The 20,616-nt window shown below is 39.3% G+C and overlaps 1 protein-coding gene across 2 annotated transcripts in view; it reads right to left on the bottom strand.

Moving 5' to 3' along the window:
• Nucleotides 1–18,402, bottom strand: part of GABRB1 (gamma-aminobutyric acid (GABA) A receptor, beta 1) — a 64,145-nt gene extending 45,743 nt beyond the window's left edge. For both annotated transcript variants that reach the window (XM_010574493.1, XM_010574494.1), the window contains exon 1: nt 18,188–18,402. In XM_010574493.1, the coding sequence (XP_010572795.1) occupies nt 18,188–18,393 (206 nt within the window). In that variant the 5' untranslated portion in view covers nt 18,394–18,402. The remainder of the gene's footprint in view (nt 1–18,187) is intronic.
• Between the last annotated feature and the right edge of the window lie 2,214 nt (nt 18,403–20,616).

Below are 20,616 nucleotides of genomic sequence, written 5' to 3'. Positions count from 1 at the left end.
TGCAGCACAGACATACTTTTTGATACTTAGCGTTTCATAGGGCTGGCAGGTTGCAATTAAAACTGTGCCAATTTGTATCTGAAATCCAAGAAGAGGTATGAATAGAATCTCCTGGTACCTTTTTACATATTCATTTTGACTGTAGAGCTGCATTTAGGGTACTCGCGTAGAAAGGCTGTCTAGAGAACACTTGATTTTTCATTAAAATAATGAAGTTTAGCTATGTTCTGAGTGGTGGTGCAAATGCATTTGGCAAGATCGCGTGCACTTGTGAAATGTGAGGAAGCTGGATGTTATGTGAATGTGGGGAGGTATTGGCTATTGGCTCTTCCAACAGAGAGAATCAAAGCCTTGATGAAAGAAACAAAATGAGCACGTTTTATGAACCAAAGCCATGAGCTGAATGAGAGCAAGACTTGTCTTCCTCAGGTCCATAAACATCAGCACAGATAATATCCATGTACTTTTGAGAATCTTCTGGCTCAGGCTCTGGTGTTGACCTGTGTCAGGCCTTCTTGTCACCTTTTTCCTCCTGCCTTGAGTAAGCTTTAATATTCTGCAAGCTCAGACTCTGCAGGCTTTTGTTCTCTCCTAGCAACATATCTGCATTTGATTTCTACAAACTGTTGACATATAATTCCTCACAGTATCTGTCGTGCCTGTTTCTTCCATCTTTAGCTTTAAGAGCGCAGTATGATAGGCTGTTGAATGCTACTGTGCCTTTATTCATGCAATGTTCACAAGGACAGAATAAGCAAAAATCTCCTTAGATGATAGAGATGCTCTTTACCATAATGTTAAAATACTGGATGAAGAATGAAGCTTACACAAACAGACAAATTTCTTTTCTGCTCAAGTTGTCTGACTCATTAAAGAGAGTTTTCAGATAAAATCAAGTTGTTTATGGTGTTTAATTCTCGCTTTGTGTTGTTTTGTCACAACCTTGCTGTGTTGCATGGCTTCTTGGAGCCCCAAGAAGTGGTTGGGTAATTTTACTTCTTTTTTCTCACGGGCCAAGAGAGAAATACAGTAAGACACTGCTGCGTGACTACTGTATTGTATTTTCTTCTGGATTTCATAGTTCAGAAGTTCTTCCCTGAAATGTTTTAATGATGGAAGCTGTAATAAATTACATGGGCATTCTTTCATCAAGGTAGCTAATGAAAATATAGAAAAGTATGAAAGACATCATGCCAACCTGTATTGTTCTGAAACTCTCATCCTTCCACTTTCCGTTCTGTATAAATTTTTTGCTATTATGTTTAGTAGCTAAATAACATGTTATTGCTAAGGCTAGGTGTTCAGGTAAGCCTAAAGAAAAGGTGCTCTACAGCCTTGATGACAGCTCAGTGGATGGATTATTATGAACTCTAGATTTTCAAAGAGCAAGATGGCTTACTTCAGAGATAAGCAAACAGACAGTTCCTCTCTTACTCCCAGCAGATCAAGATGCAAAAGGAATATATAATTTATAGGGAATGATTTACACTCTGGGTTTAGCCCCTTTTTTGCTGTTTCAAAACTGTCTGAGAGAGCAGGAGTTCCTCAGGTGAATAGGCTTAATGCTGTTTGCTGGTTTTTTGCCTTCTCTTATGGGCTGCAGAGGGCTCACTATAAGGAGCTATCACACTGTGTTCAAATTCCACACTGGTTGTCCAAGGGTTTCACAGAATGATTTCTTTTCCTTGAATGGACACCTTATTTTTGTATTGAAGGAAGGAGTTGGGAACCTTTCCAGGAGAGGGATCTAAAAATGGGTTTGGAAATGTTATATATTGAACTTTATATATTGCAGCTTCTACAAGTTTAATACAGTCTTCTTGGGTCTAATTCGAGGCTCCTTTGGAAGGAGGAATATTTACGTATAAATTTTACTTCTTGTTACATTTACACAAAATAAGTGCATGCCTGGTATAGTGGGAAGAACTATGATAAGTTTTTCTTCCTTTGATCTTTTAACTCCTGTTGCTATGGCCAGGGCTGTCTCTTTGAGTATACTAATAGCTCTTAAATTTGGCAAATAATACCTCGCTTATACTGACAAAATTTCCTACAGGTGACTGAGTATGGCAAAAGATTGAGTTATTCCCCATGTCAGTGAAAATTCATGGACAGCGCTGTGCAGTATTCAGGGAGCTTTACTTATAATCTTGTGGGCATGCAGGCCTTTGAATTTTTTTCAAGAAAATGCTTTGATATTTTCACTGGCATCTTAAAAATAAGCCTGACATTTTGCCACTAAGAAATAATAGAAAAAAAGGAATTAGAAATGGAATAAAAGATCACTAGTGAATGAAAGCTCAGATATATATACATATCAAACAGCCATCGGCTCAATGCTCATAAAAGATGGAAACTCCCATTGCCATTGAGAAAACATTTCTAATGAAGCAGGTACTCCACTATTGATGTCTCAATCTTGAGCTTATAGGGAGACCTACAAAACATCCTCAAAGGTGAATCTGGAAACTAAGCTTGATGGCTGTACCATTCACAACCAGAAGAGTGAAATGATACGGGTACAAAATACTTATGGGAAAAAGCTGCTGCTTATAATCCTGGGTAGTCTAATTGCACAGCGCTCTGAACAACCGTACTTGGTGGAACGGAAGAGGTAGCGATTGCAGTATGGGTTGAAATATTCTATATAAGTTTTGTCAGGAAAGAAAAGACTGAGGGATCTGTGAGGTCAGAGCAGTTGTTCTAACCTGTACTTAACCTGAAATTTGTTGCTTTGGTTTGACCCAAAATTGAGCTTGTGTGCCTGAAAACTTGTATATTTTTTGGCAGTTAAATCAGGTGGTGCAATAAAACCACTATTCTTCAATAGAAGCAAAGATGAATTTTGGCATTTTTCTTTTCCTGCAGCCCTAAAAGTGTTTTACTAGGTTTTTCTGTTCCATCTGGGCTGTTGTTGCTTGTTGGTTTTTTTGTTGTTGTTGTTAATCAAACTGAATAAACCTAATTGTGTTTTATGGCATCTTTAATGATAGCCACACAGATCATCTGCCTTTTTGGATCCCTTATATCTAGCACACAGGCTGTCTGTTTTAATTTCCATGCATTTCCCAGAATTAGGAATATTTTAAAATATTTTAAGTATTTAGCAAATTCCAAGCAAATGGATTTGTTATGCAGAGAAAAATTATTTATTTTTCTCCTGTGTAGTGATTTGCTTATGAGAAATTAAGCATTCAGTGGCTCTAAGGTTGATAATATACCATATGTAGAGTAATTAAATATTACTGAAACATCTGTGACACACCTTCAAAACAAAACTCTTCTCTTTGCTTGTTTTCCAAAGGCAGAGTCCCAGCAGGGGGCTCCCAGGTAACACTGAGAAATCTTTGGTAGTCTTAATGCACACTTACTGCCCACAATTGGATGATAGCTGTGTATTTTAAAAATGTCTAGAATTTGAGTTAAATTACTACTTAGAGAATTTTTTTTAAAGCATTTTACTTATAGAAGTTTTTAGTTGCTAAACTCTTTTTGGCTCATCTTAAAGTGTTTCAACAGTAATTGCTGTTCCTTGGATCCAAAGGTAGATGGTGAAAAGCTGAAATATTTGTCTTAAATATTTTTAAAAAATCTAGCTGATATAGGTCTTGTGCCAGTTTAGGCTTAACACCATCTAACATCCCAGAGAGAGCTTGGAATTCTTACACATTTTAGTAATTTTCTGCAAACGGTGAGATGTATACCCTGTATCGAGAAGAGGCAGCATTAATTGTATTGAAAGCCGAATTATCAGTCTCATGCAAAGAGATAATTTAAAAAATGAAAAATTGATACACCATCCTAGAATCCTGCCAAAAAAAAAAGTGGTAATTTTTATAGTTGTTTTATTTATTTCTTTCAGTGAAAGACTCAACAGTTGGAGACCTTGTAACAAGACAAGTAGGCTAGTAGCCAACTGTATTTCAAATGATGCCAGCTGGGGTCAATGGAATGATTCTTAGGAAATAATTTGACAAATTTTTATTCTCTCCCCTCCCTCATTTGCAAAATGTCTGACTAGAGAGTCTTCAAAAGTATTTCTTCAGATACATTTCTTCAAGTATTGAAATACCCCTTGTAGAATAGTTTGAGCTAATAAAACAGAAATTGAAAGTGTTTTTTTTGATTGGACTCCAAAGCTGTGTTCATAGATGTTTTCTGACAGAAGAAAATAATGGGAAATGGATTAAGACATTATTTGAACTAAATCCTTACCTATAAAATCTGTGCAATGTTTTTCTTTCTGTCCCTTGATCAGAACATACTAAAACTAATAAATACAGCATTGGGGACATATAGGTGATTTACTTGGATAACTGTTAGGCCTTTCAAAAACTCTTAAATATTACCTCCCATTTTACCAAAAAATAGATAGCCTTAAGAGATATGGTCTTCCCTTTGTAAAAAGGTTTATCATCAAACCTGAGAACAAATTTAAAACATCCCATGTTAGCTAATAGAACCAAAAATATTAAGATTTCCACACCAGATTTACTTTCCAGATTCTTCATTTAAACAAGTATGTTGCGAACAGGACTGGAAGTAGGCTTATGCTTCCAATATAACCACTTGATCACACTGTCTTACATAGTTTAAAAATCCATCCATCAAAAGATTATGAAAAATGCTGCATTTGCAGTCTCTTGTGACCATGCTCTTTGAGGTGGCCAGAGTGGCTCTGCTAAAAGCGACATGCAGCATGCATCAGATAGTTAAATTTCCCAGGCCTGAAAAGGGCCAAGGGGTCTAAACTTCCCCAAATTTCTTCTGTCTGTGCCGTGATGCATGGGAGATGTCAGCTTACATTTTGTATGTAACTTATCTTCTCAGATGATCAACTTTTCTGTCCAATCTATAGAAATGATGGTAATATAAGAGGGTGTGTGTGTATATATATATATCTTTTGGGAAGATGATTGGTGTCTTGATGGACCAAGCCTATTGTTATGCACATAGCTTCGAAAAAGTGGTCTTTGGCATTTTTTTCATGAGCGTGAAGGATGGGACTTTTTTCATGTGTGGAAAATACAAAGTTTTGCAAGAAGTAAGCACAAATAATTTGTGCTTGCTTTGATTCGGCTTTAGCTGTTCTTTCCAAAGAAAAGCTAAGTTTATACTCTTACTGACCCAACTCTAGGAAGAAGCTGTGTGTGGGGGTTTTTTTTGTTTGTTTGTGTGTATGTATTGTATTTTATTTGGTTGTTTTGTGTGCGTGGTATGTGTGTGGGGTTTTTTGGGGGGTTTGGGAAGTTTGTTTTTTAAAGGAATTTCAAGAATTGGAGCCAATGCTTCTGTCAGTGGGACTTGTTGGTACTGAGGTTGGAGGCTGTGATTACTGTGTTACTCTGACTTGTGAGCAGGTACCTCAGCTAAGGTGAAACCAGCCACACTGGGAGTAGACAATGCTGCACCTGGGCTGGGGGAGCTGAGGCTGATGTTGCTGCCTGACAGTTTACCCAGAGATCAAGAAATAGGTTGTGGTCAGCTCAGACCCCCATGTAGGTCACTCCCATGTAAATCTAGCTACTGTAGGTTTAACTGCTGAGTTTTCAAGTTGCTTTGTCCACACTTTTGACTCTTGCTTTAGGCTCCGAGTAGCTCCAGTACTTCTGATACTTCTAGATTCTTCATTCATGAAAATGAATGAATGATTCTTCATTCATGAAAAATGATGTCTAATTATATTTGTAATCCAATCAAATATGTCATTCAAAACTACATAAATTGTATTTGAAATACCTACCCCTTCATGGCTGCTCAGGTTGACTTCTCAGTCCAACAACAAGAGGTCAGTTTAAGGTGGGATTGTATTACCAATGCTATAGCAATACTTGGTAATCTCATTTTATTAATGGCTTTATAGATTAAAACATTCTAGTTGTCACACATTTTGCCTCTTAAAATGAGGTCATTTTGGCCTGGCAGTTATGAGACCATATATGTTGATACTGTAGCAAAAGCGCCACATAGAGGAATGTACTATTGTATTTTATGGAGTAATTCATTTTACATTTTATTATACTCAAGGGCTTGGCTATTTTCTAGATCGTAAATTCTCTTGCAGCTACTTCTAAACTAGGACAATGAAATTTGAGAAGAAAGGGTAATCCTCTTTTTCTTTTAAGTGGAGATATTTGTAGAAGAGTGAGGGTTAAGGAGAAAATACATTGCCTGAAAACATTTTTTTTATGCATGCTTATTTTCATCTTAGCATTGTACTCAAAAACCAGTTCTTAATCTGTTTTAAAGTTACTTAAAAACACTGTGTGTGTTTGCCTTAGTGAATTAATCAAGGCAGGGTTGCTCTTGATGCTGATACCCTTAAACACTTGATTTGGTACAAGCCCACCTTCTGTGTGGTACAGCACAGAGCAGGTACAGCCTGACAGCTGTGAGCTTTGTGAGCAAAGGGGATGTCTCTGAGAAGCAGCGACCCCCACAACCTGGCATCTTTTATTAATCTTTTTCACTTTGGGTGTTGTTAGTGAATGGGCTGTCCCAGCATTTGTTCAGGATTTCTGCAGCTTTAGGGTAGCGTTCCTTAGGACGGTTCTTGTCTCTTGGAGAGAATACCTAAATTAAGACTCCTCCCTCTTGTAGATCAAAGTGCATTCATCAGTTTGGGGCAGGTCTGATAAAATATTTGCTGCCTCCCCTAGGACCTTAATTTACCTGCCTGATAATTTTATTACATAGAAAAGGTACAGATTTACCCCTTGCCGCCCACCACTCTGATTTTGGTTGAACAGGAACTTCACTGATGTCACAGATCAACATCAATATAAATGAAATGAGTGAGCTTGGTTTTGAGCAGCTAAGAACTTACGTTCTTCTCCCTCAATAATAATTGTTCTCGGCATGCCCAAAATTAATAGCATGCAAATTGGAAATCTGCAGCAAAGTACCACTTTACTGTCCCTTTTAAATTTTTATTATTAGAGGGAAATGGATTTGCTTTTTATTATATGCCTTTTTAATGAACTTCAAGACCTGGAAAACACACATTCTGTGGTATGTACCAAATGTATGCTGATATGAAGTGTACTACTTAAAGTATGTTAGCATATTGGGATTCAGCCAGATCTCTATTGTCATATGCCTGTATGTAGCATTATATAAAAGCATACACTAAATAATCTGTACTGCTAATGATACAGAGCAGCTCTATAAGTTAAATTGCAGCGGGTTTTAGAAAAGCTTTTGCCTTTTTTAAAAATAGAAGTGGTGTAATTGTATATGTCCATTTAGTGTTCCTTGCAAAGTATAAGCAGCAAGAAATGTGTTCAAAATCTAGTATTCCAGTGAAAAAGCAAATATTATAAAGTTATGCAAAGTTAAGCACTAACTTCCAGAGTGTGAAGATGACATTCGTGCTACCATAATGGTGCATATGCGAATGGCCACACTGATACAGTAGGAGTTACGTAGCTCACTTGTGAAAAGCTTGTGGGGATTTTCTTTCTGGTTGCTCAATTATAAGATATTTGTGCACCTAACACGTTATCAGGCATGAGCTTTTATGGTTTGTGAGAGGAGAAAGCTGAGATGGTAAATATACAAATGCTCCTTTCTCATCTGATATCTACCCCCTAAAAGCAAGTAAAGAAATACTTGTAAAAATTGCCTATGCTATTATTGGATGAAGTGATTCTTAGAGTGTATATAAATTTATTTGAAATTCTTCTTGATCAAAGGTACTTCAGTGTTATTCTCTGCCATTAAATTTATTTTTACTTAATTTCTGTCTCCCAATGTGTTTGAGGCAACTACAAATAATAGCGTTATTTATACACACTAGAGATGAGCTTTGGTGCAAATGGAGTTATTTTAAAAAATAAATAGTAAAAAAATTTAAAGACCATTATATTTAGAAGTGCAATTTTGATGCAGATTGGGTTGATAGTGGCTGAGTAATAATTCCAAAGTATTGGAAGACATTTGCACTTCTGATAGGAGAGAAAGGGAGGAGTTGCTCAGATTTAGTAGGCAGAACACAGTCTGTAAAATAGAGGATAAGAAAATTGTCCAAAACCAATTTATACCAAGACAGTAAGAAATGATGTGCTGCATAGAAAATTTGTAATCCATACTTTGCAGTGTCTTCTAGCTTTAAGATTAAACGTTTGTTAATTGTTGTCTAATTATTTTTCTATTGTTCTTTGGATAGTATTAATGTGGTTAAATAGTATTTTAACAATATTAATATATTTAAATAGGTGACATGTAACTTTAGTAATCTGAGTTTGATCTAGGATCTGCTTGAATTAAGTGGTCTTTGAAAAAAGCCTAGTGGGCTTTGCTCTACAAAATGCTTATAATTCAGTTCTTCGAAGTGCTGTACTTGATAGCCACAATCAATTACAGCATCTAAAGCTTGTGTTTAAATTCAAGCCTGTGAAGCCAGTTGTTATGACTCCACCAGACTGCTTATGTACTTAACTACTGATTACAAGAGCCACTGCTCACATTTAAAGCTGAGTCCATGTTAAGGACTTGTGGTTATTTTGGTTTTTGTTTTTTTTTTTTTTTTTTTTTTTAATACACTCTCTGTGGGAGTCATTCAACCTGAAGTGTTTCCCCACCTTCCCTAGGGTATTTTCACATCAAAAAATGCTATGTGAAAATTGAATAAAATTGAGTTGGTTGAAATTGCCGGAGAAGGCTCCAAATCAAATACAGGGAATTATTTGACAATTTAGTGGGAGCTTATGAATAGTTGCTCCCCCCAGAGCTGCGTGTTTCTGCCACATCTGCTGTTTACTGGGGGTCGGGGAAGAGGGGGAGTTGTTGCACATGCCACTGGAGGGATTTCGGTTTGCGTGCTGTCAGTGACGAGGAGAGCACCTCTTTTGGGGATGGGCAGCCGGTGGCTTCCCCCTGGCTGTTTGTGAGGCCGTTCGTGCTAAAGGACGACAGCAAGGCTGTCTCTGAGTTATGCCTGGGACCTCTTCCCCTGCCCTGGCAGCTGGAGAGGACCCTAGCTGTGTCTTCCTTTTTCTTACAGTTTTCAGCCTTCCATTTCCATTTGTGCTGTTTGTTAACTACCAATTTACCACTTCATTTTAATAAGCCTGCGGGCTCTGTTTTGGGCTTGGCACTGAATAAAACGTCAGTGTTTTGGAAGCAGTATTTTTAGTTTGCACATAGAAGCCCATAAGCAGTTGCAGGTTTTCTGGTTTACCTGCAGTAGTAAAGGTCTATGTAAATGAGGCCCTGTAAGTTTTAAGGGCTGTACTCACTTTTGTCTTGAATTTCCTCAGTTTTGGCTGTGTGTTTTCAGTTATAAATTACTACAATGATCTCAGTCTTAGGTATTCCTTATCAAACGATGTTAAAGAAATGATAAAACCCTGTGTTGATTGATATGTTATGTATAACGAACATGTAAGGAAAGTAGTAGTTAGACTGCATTTCACTGTATATATGGCATTACACAGACATAGCATAAAGGTTACAAATCCAACCAGTCTAGAGTGAGGAGGTGCCTGAGCTGAGGTTGTCTCTTCAATTTCCAGCCATGGCGTTAAGCAGTGAGGTACACTGCAGCCTCTGGGGACGGGTATAGAGCAATGTTGTACATAGAGTTTCCCACCAGTGCCCACCTAAACACTGGAGAACTAAAACAATGATGAATTGAGCTTCATGCAGCAGAATGGACTAAATGTGCTGGTCCCCCACTGATTTATCATCCTTATCATCCTGTAGCACTCTGTCCCTTCCAATCTTTGTACATTAAGCTGGGGAATAAGAAACCGCAGGCTGGGCATGAAGAGTCCTGGGAGGAGCTGGAGGAGGCAGGTTTGGGAAGAAGCATTCACACCGGGAGAGGGGAGTGCAGCTAAGCTGGTGGGGAATGTAAATGCAGGTTTCTACATCTAAGCTGAAGAAAAGTCTGGCTGGCCGTGAAAAAATGTTTCTGAAATGCAACAGGCCCAGTGGGGAAGTAGAGCTTTGTGCTGCTACTGCCGCGTTGCCTGCTGCTAGCAAGTTAGACGGCTGCAGGGGACAACCAGCCTGGGGAAGAGACAACTGTTAAAGTAAAAATAATCAAAAAGTGCTTTTTATTTGAACTAGAGTAATGCAGTGTTTTTTTTGGGATGAGCTTAGGAGTGGCGAGGTTACAGTTCCTTTATTCTTGCTGGTTTTTTTTGTTTGGTGTCTGAATATAATTACAGCTCTCTTTCTGTCTGAAGGACAAAGTGAGCAATTACAATTTCTGCAGGATTCTCTTATTCTGTTCTGTATTTTTTCTCCTCAACTAGAGCATATAACTGTTTTTCAGTTAGATTTGCTCACTCACTAAAAATGAGTGATGCTGAGAGTGTCTCATTCCCTGGCGCTCCTTCACCATTCTTCCATAGAGCTATGAGACAGACTATACCTATACTGCCTTCTTGTGCTTTCAGCAGCATTTAGATGAGCACATCCCTCAGCTTCTGTGTGAAAAATAAGCTATATCTTGGTATGCCGGTGCCTGGTTGAGTGCTACTGTGCTTCATGCAGTAAATTGCAGACTGTAGCTGTATTGAGATGATAAAATATATTTTATCTTTTTTCTCAGAGTGTATTATACAAACCAGTTTGCAATCTCTATCAAATTAACTGCAGTGTGTGAGAAGTGACCTGGGACTGTGTCAAATTAACCAGTTTTGCATGTGGCAAGAACAATCCTGAAAATGCATTTTAGCTTATGGCAACATCACATATTGGTGGTGCTGCAGCTCTCTGGCAAATACAGATGTTCTCCATTTTGACTTTATGAACATGCATGCTGGAGGAGTGTATTGGGTCTAACTGAGATGGAGTTAATTCTCCCCACAGCAGCCCTTGTAGTGCTGTGCTGTGCATTGGTAGCTAGAAAGGTGTTGATAGCACACCAGTGTTTTGGCTACTGCTGAGCAGTGCTGGCACAGCATCAAGGCTGGCTCTCCAACATTTTTGCCCTCCCCTCAATGGCAGGCTGGGGCTGAGCAAGATCTTGGGAGGAGACATAGCCGGGACAGCTGACCTAAACTAACCAAACAGATATTCCATACCATATGATGTCAGCTCAGATATAAAAGCTAAGTAACGGGAGACGGAAGGGGGCATTTTTTGTCTTCTGGAGCAACCACTATGCATGCTGAAGCCCTGCTTCCCAGGAAGTGGCCAGACATTGCCTGCTGATGGGAAGTAGAGAATAACATCATTTGTTTTCCTTTGCTTTCGCGCACGACCTTTGCTTTCACTTTATTAAACTGTCCTTATCTTGACCCATGAGCCTTTTGTTATATTTTCTCTCCCCTGTCCAGCTGAGGAGGGGGGAGTGATAGAGTAGCTTTGGTGGGCACCTGGCGCCCAGCCAGGGTCAACCCACCACACTTTGGTGCTTTTTTCCTTCTGGTAACCGCCAGGGGTAAGGAGTAGCTCTTTCTCCTACACCTACTGAAGCCTGGTCAATAAATGCAACTGTATTTTGGCCATGCATGCTGTATTCTGTGTGTAGACTGTTGGTGCCAACTGCTTTTTCCCCATGGCTTTAGGCACTGGTCATCGCTTGCTCATCTCCTTGTACCAGCCATGCCATGCCCAAGGACTGGGTTATGGACTAGGAAGAGGAGGTGACAGTAGGATTGACAGAGGGGCACAGACAATTCAAACAGTCCACAAGCAGCGGGAGGGACAAAGAGGAAAATCCATCTGCCTCAGGATCAATTTGCCATGTCCTCTTCCTCTCCTTTTTGCTTCCGAGTTAAAAAAATGCTCCTAGCAGTGCATCCCCTGTGATTAGGGGCCATGCTGGCTGCCCATCAGGCACGTTTGCTTGCTTAAGGGTACTCTGTTGGAAAAAATTTTGCAGCAGGCCCAGTGTGACCTGCAGCAGGCTGAACTGGCATCCACAATGCACATGTGAACTGCCCCCCTCATCCCTACCCCTTCCTAATAGGTGTACGTTGGGGAATGTACTCATTTGCCCGTGAATCCTGAAAACTGACCCTCAGAGACTGAAATGTTTTGGGAGGTGGAAGAAATGACAAATATTTGATTGACTTATTTTTGCAAAGTTCTTGTATATCTTCAGGTTTCAAAAACATAAAGGAAGTCCTAAATTGGTTCTTGTGCGCCTTAATACCAGGTAACCATACAGGAAACACTAGGTAGGAGAAAGTAAAGCCTTCTGTGTCAGCTGTGATCTAATGTCTTGCTTTTCCTTGGATTCTTTACTCCAGCATAACACTTCTTTTTTTAAAGATGCCTGCTGCTAAATCTTTTGGCATTGCTACATGGAAGAAATAGCTTTTTGTATAATTTTTCAAAACTACTTTATCACCTGATAAAAGAATGCTTTATAAGTTGTTCTGTATTTTTCTGGAGAGTGAAATAAAAAGTAGCTTTTTATTTCAGTTAGAGGACATTGTTTTTTATCATTTAGAATGACTGCAGTCTTTTTTTTTGGCTGGAGATGTTTAGTAACACAGGTGAGAACAATCTATTGAGTACCAGTGTAAGTAGGCTGCTTGTTGCCATGATGGGATGTCCTCAAAAGGACCCAATAATTGAATCTCTAATAAAATCTATGAAGGATTTGGAGGAAAACCAAAACGCCGAATCATGGCAATACAAAACCAATCCACAAAGCAGGGAAATATCACTCCACTAAAAGATGTAAGCTCCTGGCTAGCAAGTTTCTTTAGTAACACTCTCAGATGTGTCACCAAAATACAGACAGTCAAGACATTTACTTTGAATATTATATTTAAAAACAAAGCATTCTGCATTTAAATATAGCTTTTCTTGTATTCTACCTTTGGAGTATGCTAGATGGGCTTCTATGGATATTGCATGAATAAGTGGTTAGTAAATACAATGTTGTATGTGTCAGTTCACATTTGTGAATTCATTGGAGGTAGATGGATGTGTCTGACAGTGTTTACGTCACAGAAGACCTTCTTTGTGTAAGAAGTCATGAAGTAAGAAGTCTTTATGTTGAAGGCAAAGATCATCATTCTCCCTGTCCCCTTGCAGTTGTAGCAGTGCCTAGCAAAGTGGCATCCTCTGCTGCAGCAGTATAAAAATGTGCAGTCTCACTAAAACCAAAAGTTTTTGGTTCTCCAAGCCAGATCTTCGTGTCCTTGTCACAATATGCTCAGTCCCCCTGCCTTGAAATAAATGAAGACCTGCCCTAATGAAAGATGGGTTTGTGTCTGAACATCAGAAGGGAGGGAAATCTGTGTAAAGGTGTCACTGAAAGTAGGTTGTGCTTCTCAACAACTAATACTTTTAAAGGATATGCTGCTTTCACCACACGAGATGAAATTCTGCTGATGTTTATTTTGAGGCAATGTCATGATAACAGAACAGATGTCTTGGAAGCAACAAGATGTCATTGTTCTGCTACTGAAATGCTGAGAAGAATTAAGAGGTGGCATAAAAATACTAGGAAAGAATGATTTAAATCAGAACTTCCATTCTTAACATTGGGACATAAGAATTTAAATATGGTATTCAATACAATAAATTAATGATGTTTCCTTAAATATCTTAAAGACAGATTACATGTCTAGGATCTTACTCAGGAAAGGGGGAGAAAGGACAAGGAAAAAAAAAACCAACAGCATGTGTTGGTTTGAGAATCTAGAGCTTTGGGAGCGATTTCTAGAGAATCTTGCTTGAAAAGGCAATAAAAGGCATGAGAGACACTGCTGATATCAAAAGGGTTATAGATAATGGGATCTGATGACTTATTAAAAATGCAGAAAAAATAAAGAAGAATCCAGTATTCCACCAGCTGTACTGGGACCAGGCTAGAGCTGTCTCAGACACCAGCCTCAGTGCTGCAGGTTTGCACATTGACTCAAGGGGATTTTTTTTTCCTTAGGAAGCAGGTGGCTACATCACAGAAAATAATAATAGCTGCTGGTGGGAGTACTTGATGAAACTGAAGAATCATGCACTTCAGGTACATAATACTTAACAGTGACACTCAACTTCCCTAGCGTATTTGAAGTGGAATTCAGTGGAAATACTAATGTGGAGTTAAATACATTTATGTGTGTTTAGTTTCTTGGGTGATAGAATGAAAGACTTATTTGGTTAGTAATGTTACACGTTATTCACTACTATGAATAATTAACAGAGGTAGCATTTGCAGTAAGAGACATAACAGCAATGCACAATTTTAGGAGTATTCTGTGTCTGCACAAGTTTATTTGCACACATTGTTCTTTAAACTGTGGGGATATAACAGCTGAAAGTTACAGGAAAAAATAGCTAAAGAGACTCTTTTTCATCATAGAAATACTATAATGGAGACATACTGAAGTGATAATGCTTTGTTATATGATCTGAAACCAGTTCAGTGTATTCAGTGCATGTTTCCCTTGTTTATTCATCTGTAAAGCCAGATGATTAACCTTCTTTTATTTTTCCTCAACTCTGTTGAGACTGAACATTGCATCAATGCCAAACTGCCGAGTACATGGATGCAAGCAAAACAGGTTATTTAGAGCTGCTGTGATTGTTCCAATTCCTGTTTAAAGAAGCCAGTAAAATTTCATATCTGAGCCTGAAAAGAAACATTTAACTGTGGACTGAAAATAGAAAATTTGTGTAGGGAATAGGAGGCATGGGGGAAAGCAAGCATTTAAATCGTCTTTGAGAGATGGTTTAAGGCCCTGCCTCATTTGTTGGGAACTCAGACCCTGGTCTGTAGTGTATCTGGTGTTGTCTGTCTTGTTCAAGTCACGCCAGGCCAATGCTCTGTCTTCAGGAATGAAAGTGAAACTCTCAGGTCACAGGTCCTGTGTGAGAGGTTTGGTGACTGTCCTGGTTTCAGCTGGGATAGAGTCAATTTTCTTCCTAGTAGCTGGTGTACAGTGCTGTGTTTTGGATTTAGTGTGAGAATAATGCTGATTACACACTGATGTTTTAGTTGTTCCTAAGTAGTGCTTATCCTAGGTCAAGGATTTTTTATTTTCCTGTGCTCTGCCAGCAAGCAGGTGCATGAGAAGCTGGGAGGGAGCATGGCCAGGACAGCTGACCCAAACTAGCCAAAGGGATATTCCCTACCATAGAACATCACGGTCAGTATACAAACTGGGGGGCAGTTGGCCGGAAGGGGCAGATCGCTGCTCAGGCATTGGTCAGTGGGTGATGAGCAATTGCATTGTGCATCACTTGTCTTGGGTTTTATTTCTCTCTCTTTTTGTTTTCTTCCTTTTAATTACTATTATTATATTTTAATTTTATTTCAATTAATAAACTGTTCTTATCTCAACCCATGAGTTTTAATTTTTTTTATTGTCCTCCCCATCCCACGGGGGGAGGAGTGAGCGAGCTGCTGCATGGTGCTTAGTTACCAGCTGGGGCTAAGCCATGACAGTGATATTGTCTTCATGCTCTCTACTGCATAGAAGCTAAATGCAAGCTAATATGTTGCAAAATTTCCTCTCTACTCATGAGACTAAGATTGGAGCTGTGTTCATATTTCTAACGGGCAATGCTGAATTTTACCTAAGAACATTTTCTGCAGTGTATTCACTTGTTTTACTACTTATGAGGCATATGTGTCATCTGGTATATGAAGAAATTGCTGCTTGTATGATCTAAAGATAATCTATAGGCTGACAGAAGCATATTTATTACCATGAGGGAAGTGACCACTAATAGGTGCAAACTTAGTGCAATAATTGCCATCTGTTGTATGAAACCTGTTTCAATGTCTCTTAACTTCATTCTTTCTTCTGCTCATTTGTTATCTTTGTCTTTGATCAGATCTTTCTTGTGGGATGGGGACACTGCATGTGTTTTCACTGGCAGCTGGCAGACCAAAGTCTGCTCACTAGATGTGTCTAAACAGCTGCCTTGTCCTTGGAGAAAACATGGCACATGTGAAAAAAAAACCTGACAGCTGAGCATCTCTCCCTGCACGTGGTTGGTGATGACAACGCTGTCGGTGGATATGGGCACGTCTGGCAATACTTGGCCCTGCTGCACCCTGAGCCCCTGCTGCCTTCGCTGGGGTGAGAAGATGGAGAAGCCCAGAAACCTGGGAGACCCCCAGGTCACCCCTGTGCCAGCGCACCTTAAGGGCTGAGGCAGGGGTGAGGGAGGAGAAGGGAATCATGCAGTGCTAGACTGCAAGTGTGTGGAATGTAGATTGCCCTTTATATTAGTGTGGGGGTCTTTCTGTTTATTTGGGTTTTGGTTTTGTTTGGTTTTCCTACTGAGAGCAGTGAAGTATTGGGTGGGGTATTACGTTGCAGAGCTGCTGCTTAACCATTCAAATGCGAATGATTATCTAATTATATGAGCTAGCAATGTTGTTATGTGAAGGTGACCATCTTTGCTGTTGCTCTGGAGGTTTGCCTGACCACCTCTGAGAGGGAGACCACAGACATTATGCTCGGGCAAGGCCACAGCTTCTTGGCCAGGCTGGTGCTTTGTGGGTGAAGCACGTGAGAGGACTTGCAGCAGGTTCACCAGGTGTCACAGCTTCTTTTGCTATCTCTGCAGAAGACAGTTATCGATATCAGACGTATGGTGTGTGTGTGGAAGCACGTGCATGGCATATATTTTTCTGAGTGTAGTTTATATTGTATACAACTGCATGTGAGGGACTACTCAGCTCTAATGCACATTCTTGCCACTGTCCAAAACCTGGAATGTAAATAAATTTAGTTCCTTGCCTTAAGAAAGGAGTATTTTGAAAAGTTCTCGGGCCAAAAAGTCCTCTAATCATAACTGCCCTGCTAAGCTGATTTTCAGGAGTCAGTTTGATTGAAAGGAACTATAGGAGGTCTGAAGGCAATGGGAAAGATGTATTTTTCAAATGCTCTGTTTAGCAGATGATAGACAGCCTGTATTCTATCAGCTATTTCCTCATCGGTTCCTTGTTTTCTTTTTCACAACTGAAGTAGCAGTTTTTCTGTACCAGAACAGATCTGGCTGTACCAAAGTGCCTGTGTGGTTGTTGGTAGCAACTAATGCACTGCCTGTGAATCTGACAAGTTCAAAAGAAAACTTACAATGAACCAAAATGATTATTTTTTTTAATGATTTTTTGTTTCTTGTGAAGCTTGAATTGATGGTTTGGAAGGCTTTCTCTGAGTGCATGGGTAGTATTGTGTTTTAAAAGGTTATGTTTTTATAAGCTGAGGTCACTTCAAACTTTTATTTTCAGTAAGCTCTAAGTTATCTTTCCCCAAATATTATTTTCATTTTGAATTGCTGCAGCAGTTTGGGGTTTTTGTTTTGCTTTTTCTTGTTGTTGTTTTTTCCAATCCTATCTTGGGTACAATTTTGAGGTATTTCAGCTAGGCTTTGTGTTGTGACTTTTTTCTGAGTAACTGAAGTATGCTTTCAGGTTTATATTCTCCGGACATTATTTTCACTGTTGGACGATAACCGTGATCAAAGGGTGTTTCAGGCAGGCAACGTTTGTTGGTTTTGTTGTGGTTTTTTTTTTTTTTTTTTTCCAAGCAAAGCTACCTTAACTTTAAAAATAATGCAAAGCCTACTCAGGCCCTGTAGGAATCTCAACATAACAAGTAATTTGGTTTAGTTTTAATTTTACATTTGTGTACCTTATCATTAGATTGTGCCTGTTCAGATTTTAGAATATATTTTTATCTACAGGGGGGTATATAGGTTGCACTGTATGAAGAAGCAGTTGTGGTGTGAAGAGGCAGTGATAAACCAAGGCAGATTAAAGAAAACCTGTACTCGGACATCTAGATAATCTTTAAATAATTCATGTAAATTTACAAATGTCATCATCTTTATTCCCTACCAAATGTTGGTCATGTTTCTTTAGATGACTCCCAATTTCATATTTTACATTGTTCTAAAGAACTGCTGGAGAAATTTCAGAAGGAATGAAGTGTTTGTCTAAGCTGTGATTGATTACTGGGTGAGAACCATAATAAAGAACTCATCAGTAGCGTTAACATGCTCAGAAGAGCTGAAAGAAATGGAGGCATTAGGCTTTGTTAGTTATGGCTATAGCTATTAAAGGTAGTTTTGATGCCCTGCAGAACATTCTCGGGTATATTGTGGTGGTCTAGATGGAGTATTTGCTGACTCACAAAGTTGCCCTGAGAAACCATGAAAAAGGAGAGGAGAGCAGCATTAGTACTACCTGCGCTTACCAATCACAACTTGCATTCTGCTAGGACGGCCATATAGCTGATTAAAAAACCCCACGTACCGTAGGCCATAAAGGACTGTCCCATCTGGATGGAGTCGAATCATTCGATTTTTCACTGTCACCCCATGGACAAATGATTTCTTGTCATTTTGGAAATACGTGTCCGGCACCCAGAGCTGGTCAGCCACTCTGTTGTCCAGAGTTAGGTTCAAAGGTATTCCAGAATAAGAGAGCCTCTTATCCCTCCAGGACTGCTGGAAGTACATGGTCAGGGTGTAGTCCTAGGGAAGAAATAAGAAGGGCTTTTTGTATTTTGCATATTGATTAACTTAACAGAAGTTTATTTTTAGATAACTCTCAGCAACTGAGTATCAGTAGCAATAGGAAGTTTATGGATCGTTAAAATGTCGTTGTCATTAACAATGATCCTAAGTCTTGGCCTGTTTGTGTTTCTGTTGAATTTCACACTACTCGCCAATGTCAGTGACTGCCACAGGCTTTCAAAACCTCTTGAGCCAGAAGGAATACATGGTACATTTGGGTCTCCAGTCTGTGGATCACATTTGCACGTTTTTTGATAGGTTTTTTTGGTTAGAGTTTTTGTTTGTTGGTTTTTTTTTTTTAAATGTGAAAAGGGCACATTTAGCTGACCTCAGCTAAATAGCATTGCATACCATTGAGGACACTCTTCTGATATTTGCTCCCTTCATCCTGATAGATTCCCCCCACAATCCAGAAAGGCCAGCAGTCCCTAGACCTCCTGAGAGAGAGCAAATATGACCTCAAAACGTACAATGGACAACTTCCCATTCTGTGGCTGCTGGAGTTGCCAGATGTAACGGCCTTAGCTGGGCACATCTTGCCTCAGCCTGGGGAATGTGGTGCTTTCTGTCCTTGGCAATCAGATATTACTGCATAGAAAATGAACATCTTCTCTTGACTATCATGTTGTAACTTAGGTGAAATACCATTTATACAATCTTTCAGCTTTTACTTAGTCTGAAAAGAACTTGTTCTAAAAGGCTCTTCACCTGATTTACTCTCTTATGTCTGTCTTTCTGGAAATTTGGTGATTTTAAAGGTAGTCAATTTTTTTAAAGTAGAAAAGCCCATGTACTTTGTAGTTCATGGAGTTCTTAAATGATGACTGGAACAGCAGCATGTGGACTATTAGTTTTCTATTCCTCATCTCCTCCCCCAGCTCCCTTTTCAAGTGGCAGGTCATTTTGTCACATATTTTTACGGTAGAAGTGCAGGAAAATTATAGAAATTATTGAAAAAATTGGTCAGAGGTAAGATTTTCTTTTATGTGAGGGAAAGCCCTACCTCTGTCATCCTCAGAAATCCTAGCCTGGACTTTTTGAAGAAATAGCATAAAAGCTGTCTGTGATTTGTGCTCTCCATTTTCAGTGGCTTCTTAAGACTGTATCATTGCCATGAAATCAAAGCAGATGTCACCTTTCAAAAAGACTTTCTGCCTGAAATGTTGCATCTAGCAGAGCTATAAACTATAGACTTATCAGTAAAAGAAGTTAATGCAAATACTGTTCTTGCTTGCCCTGGGCCTGTAGTAGTTGTTTTGTATGGAGGAAACGTCATGACTTGATGATCAGTGGTCATATACAATTGGACAACTACATCCATTCTGAGCACTGATTTGCAAGGATTTCATGGATATGCCCTTTTCTAGGCCTGCAAGATGATGGGTACCCATGACAGAGCCAAGAGGTGGTATGCTGAAGGCATGTTTTTTTTCTTGGTCCAGGTAACTAGGAGGCGGTCAGGACAGCTGCTTTTGCTTTTCAGACCATGCTGGTCAAGCCAGGAACTACAAAGTAATGCAGTGGGGTGTATGCTGTGTTCTGCTAAATAGGTGATTTACAATTTAAATAGTGGTATGAGAAGCATGAACCCCAAGGAGGCAAGTTTTTGAATGTACAATTTGAATAAAGTTGTGTTAGAAGCAGACACTTAAAGAGAAGTTAAATCACTGTCCTTTGTTCCTCTTATGCACATATAGACCCATAGACCAAATCAGAATTGGGCAAGAAAGACCAAAAAGAAAAACCAAACCCCAAACTATTCTGGTGCAGTTTTCATATGTTGTATCTGTCTTCTAGCCTGTCCTATTTCAAGCAACTTTAGGTAGAAAAGCTTTCATACATGGCTGACGCAAGTTAAATCCTCAGTGCTTCACTTGGTGTCTGCTACATCTTCTGCCTGATTCAGCTGAGCCTATGCAGTCTGCAGCACAGATGGAATAGAAATTCCAATTATACATAATTATCTTTTTTCCTTCCTGCTTGCCTTTATATTTTCACTAGGTCTCACAGCTGCTTTTGTAGAACTGTCATGCTGTCCTGGAAAACTAACAATTGAGAGTGGTGCCTATGTGATGGTTCTCAAAGCTCAACGAAGAGAGAAATATAGCCAAGATAAGCTACAAGAAATCTTTAAAGGATGTGATCAAGGCGGGGGAGGGGGGGAGA

This window comes from Haliaeetus leucocephalus, unplaced genomic scaffold (genome assembly GCF_000737465.1).
Source record: "Haliaeetus leucocephalus isolate CR32 unplaced genomic scaffold, Haliaeetus_leucocephalus-4.0 Scaffold439, whole genome shotgun sequence".
Lineage (NCBI taxonomy): Eukaryota > Metazoa > Chordata > Aves > Accipitriformes > Accipitridae > Haliaeetus > Haliaeetus leucocephalus.
Note: the sequence above shows the minus strand (reverse complement) of the source record. Positions and strands in the feature narration are given on the sequence as shown.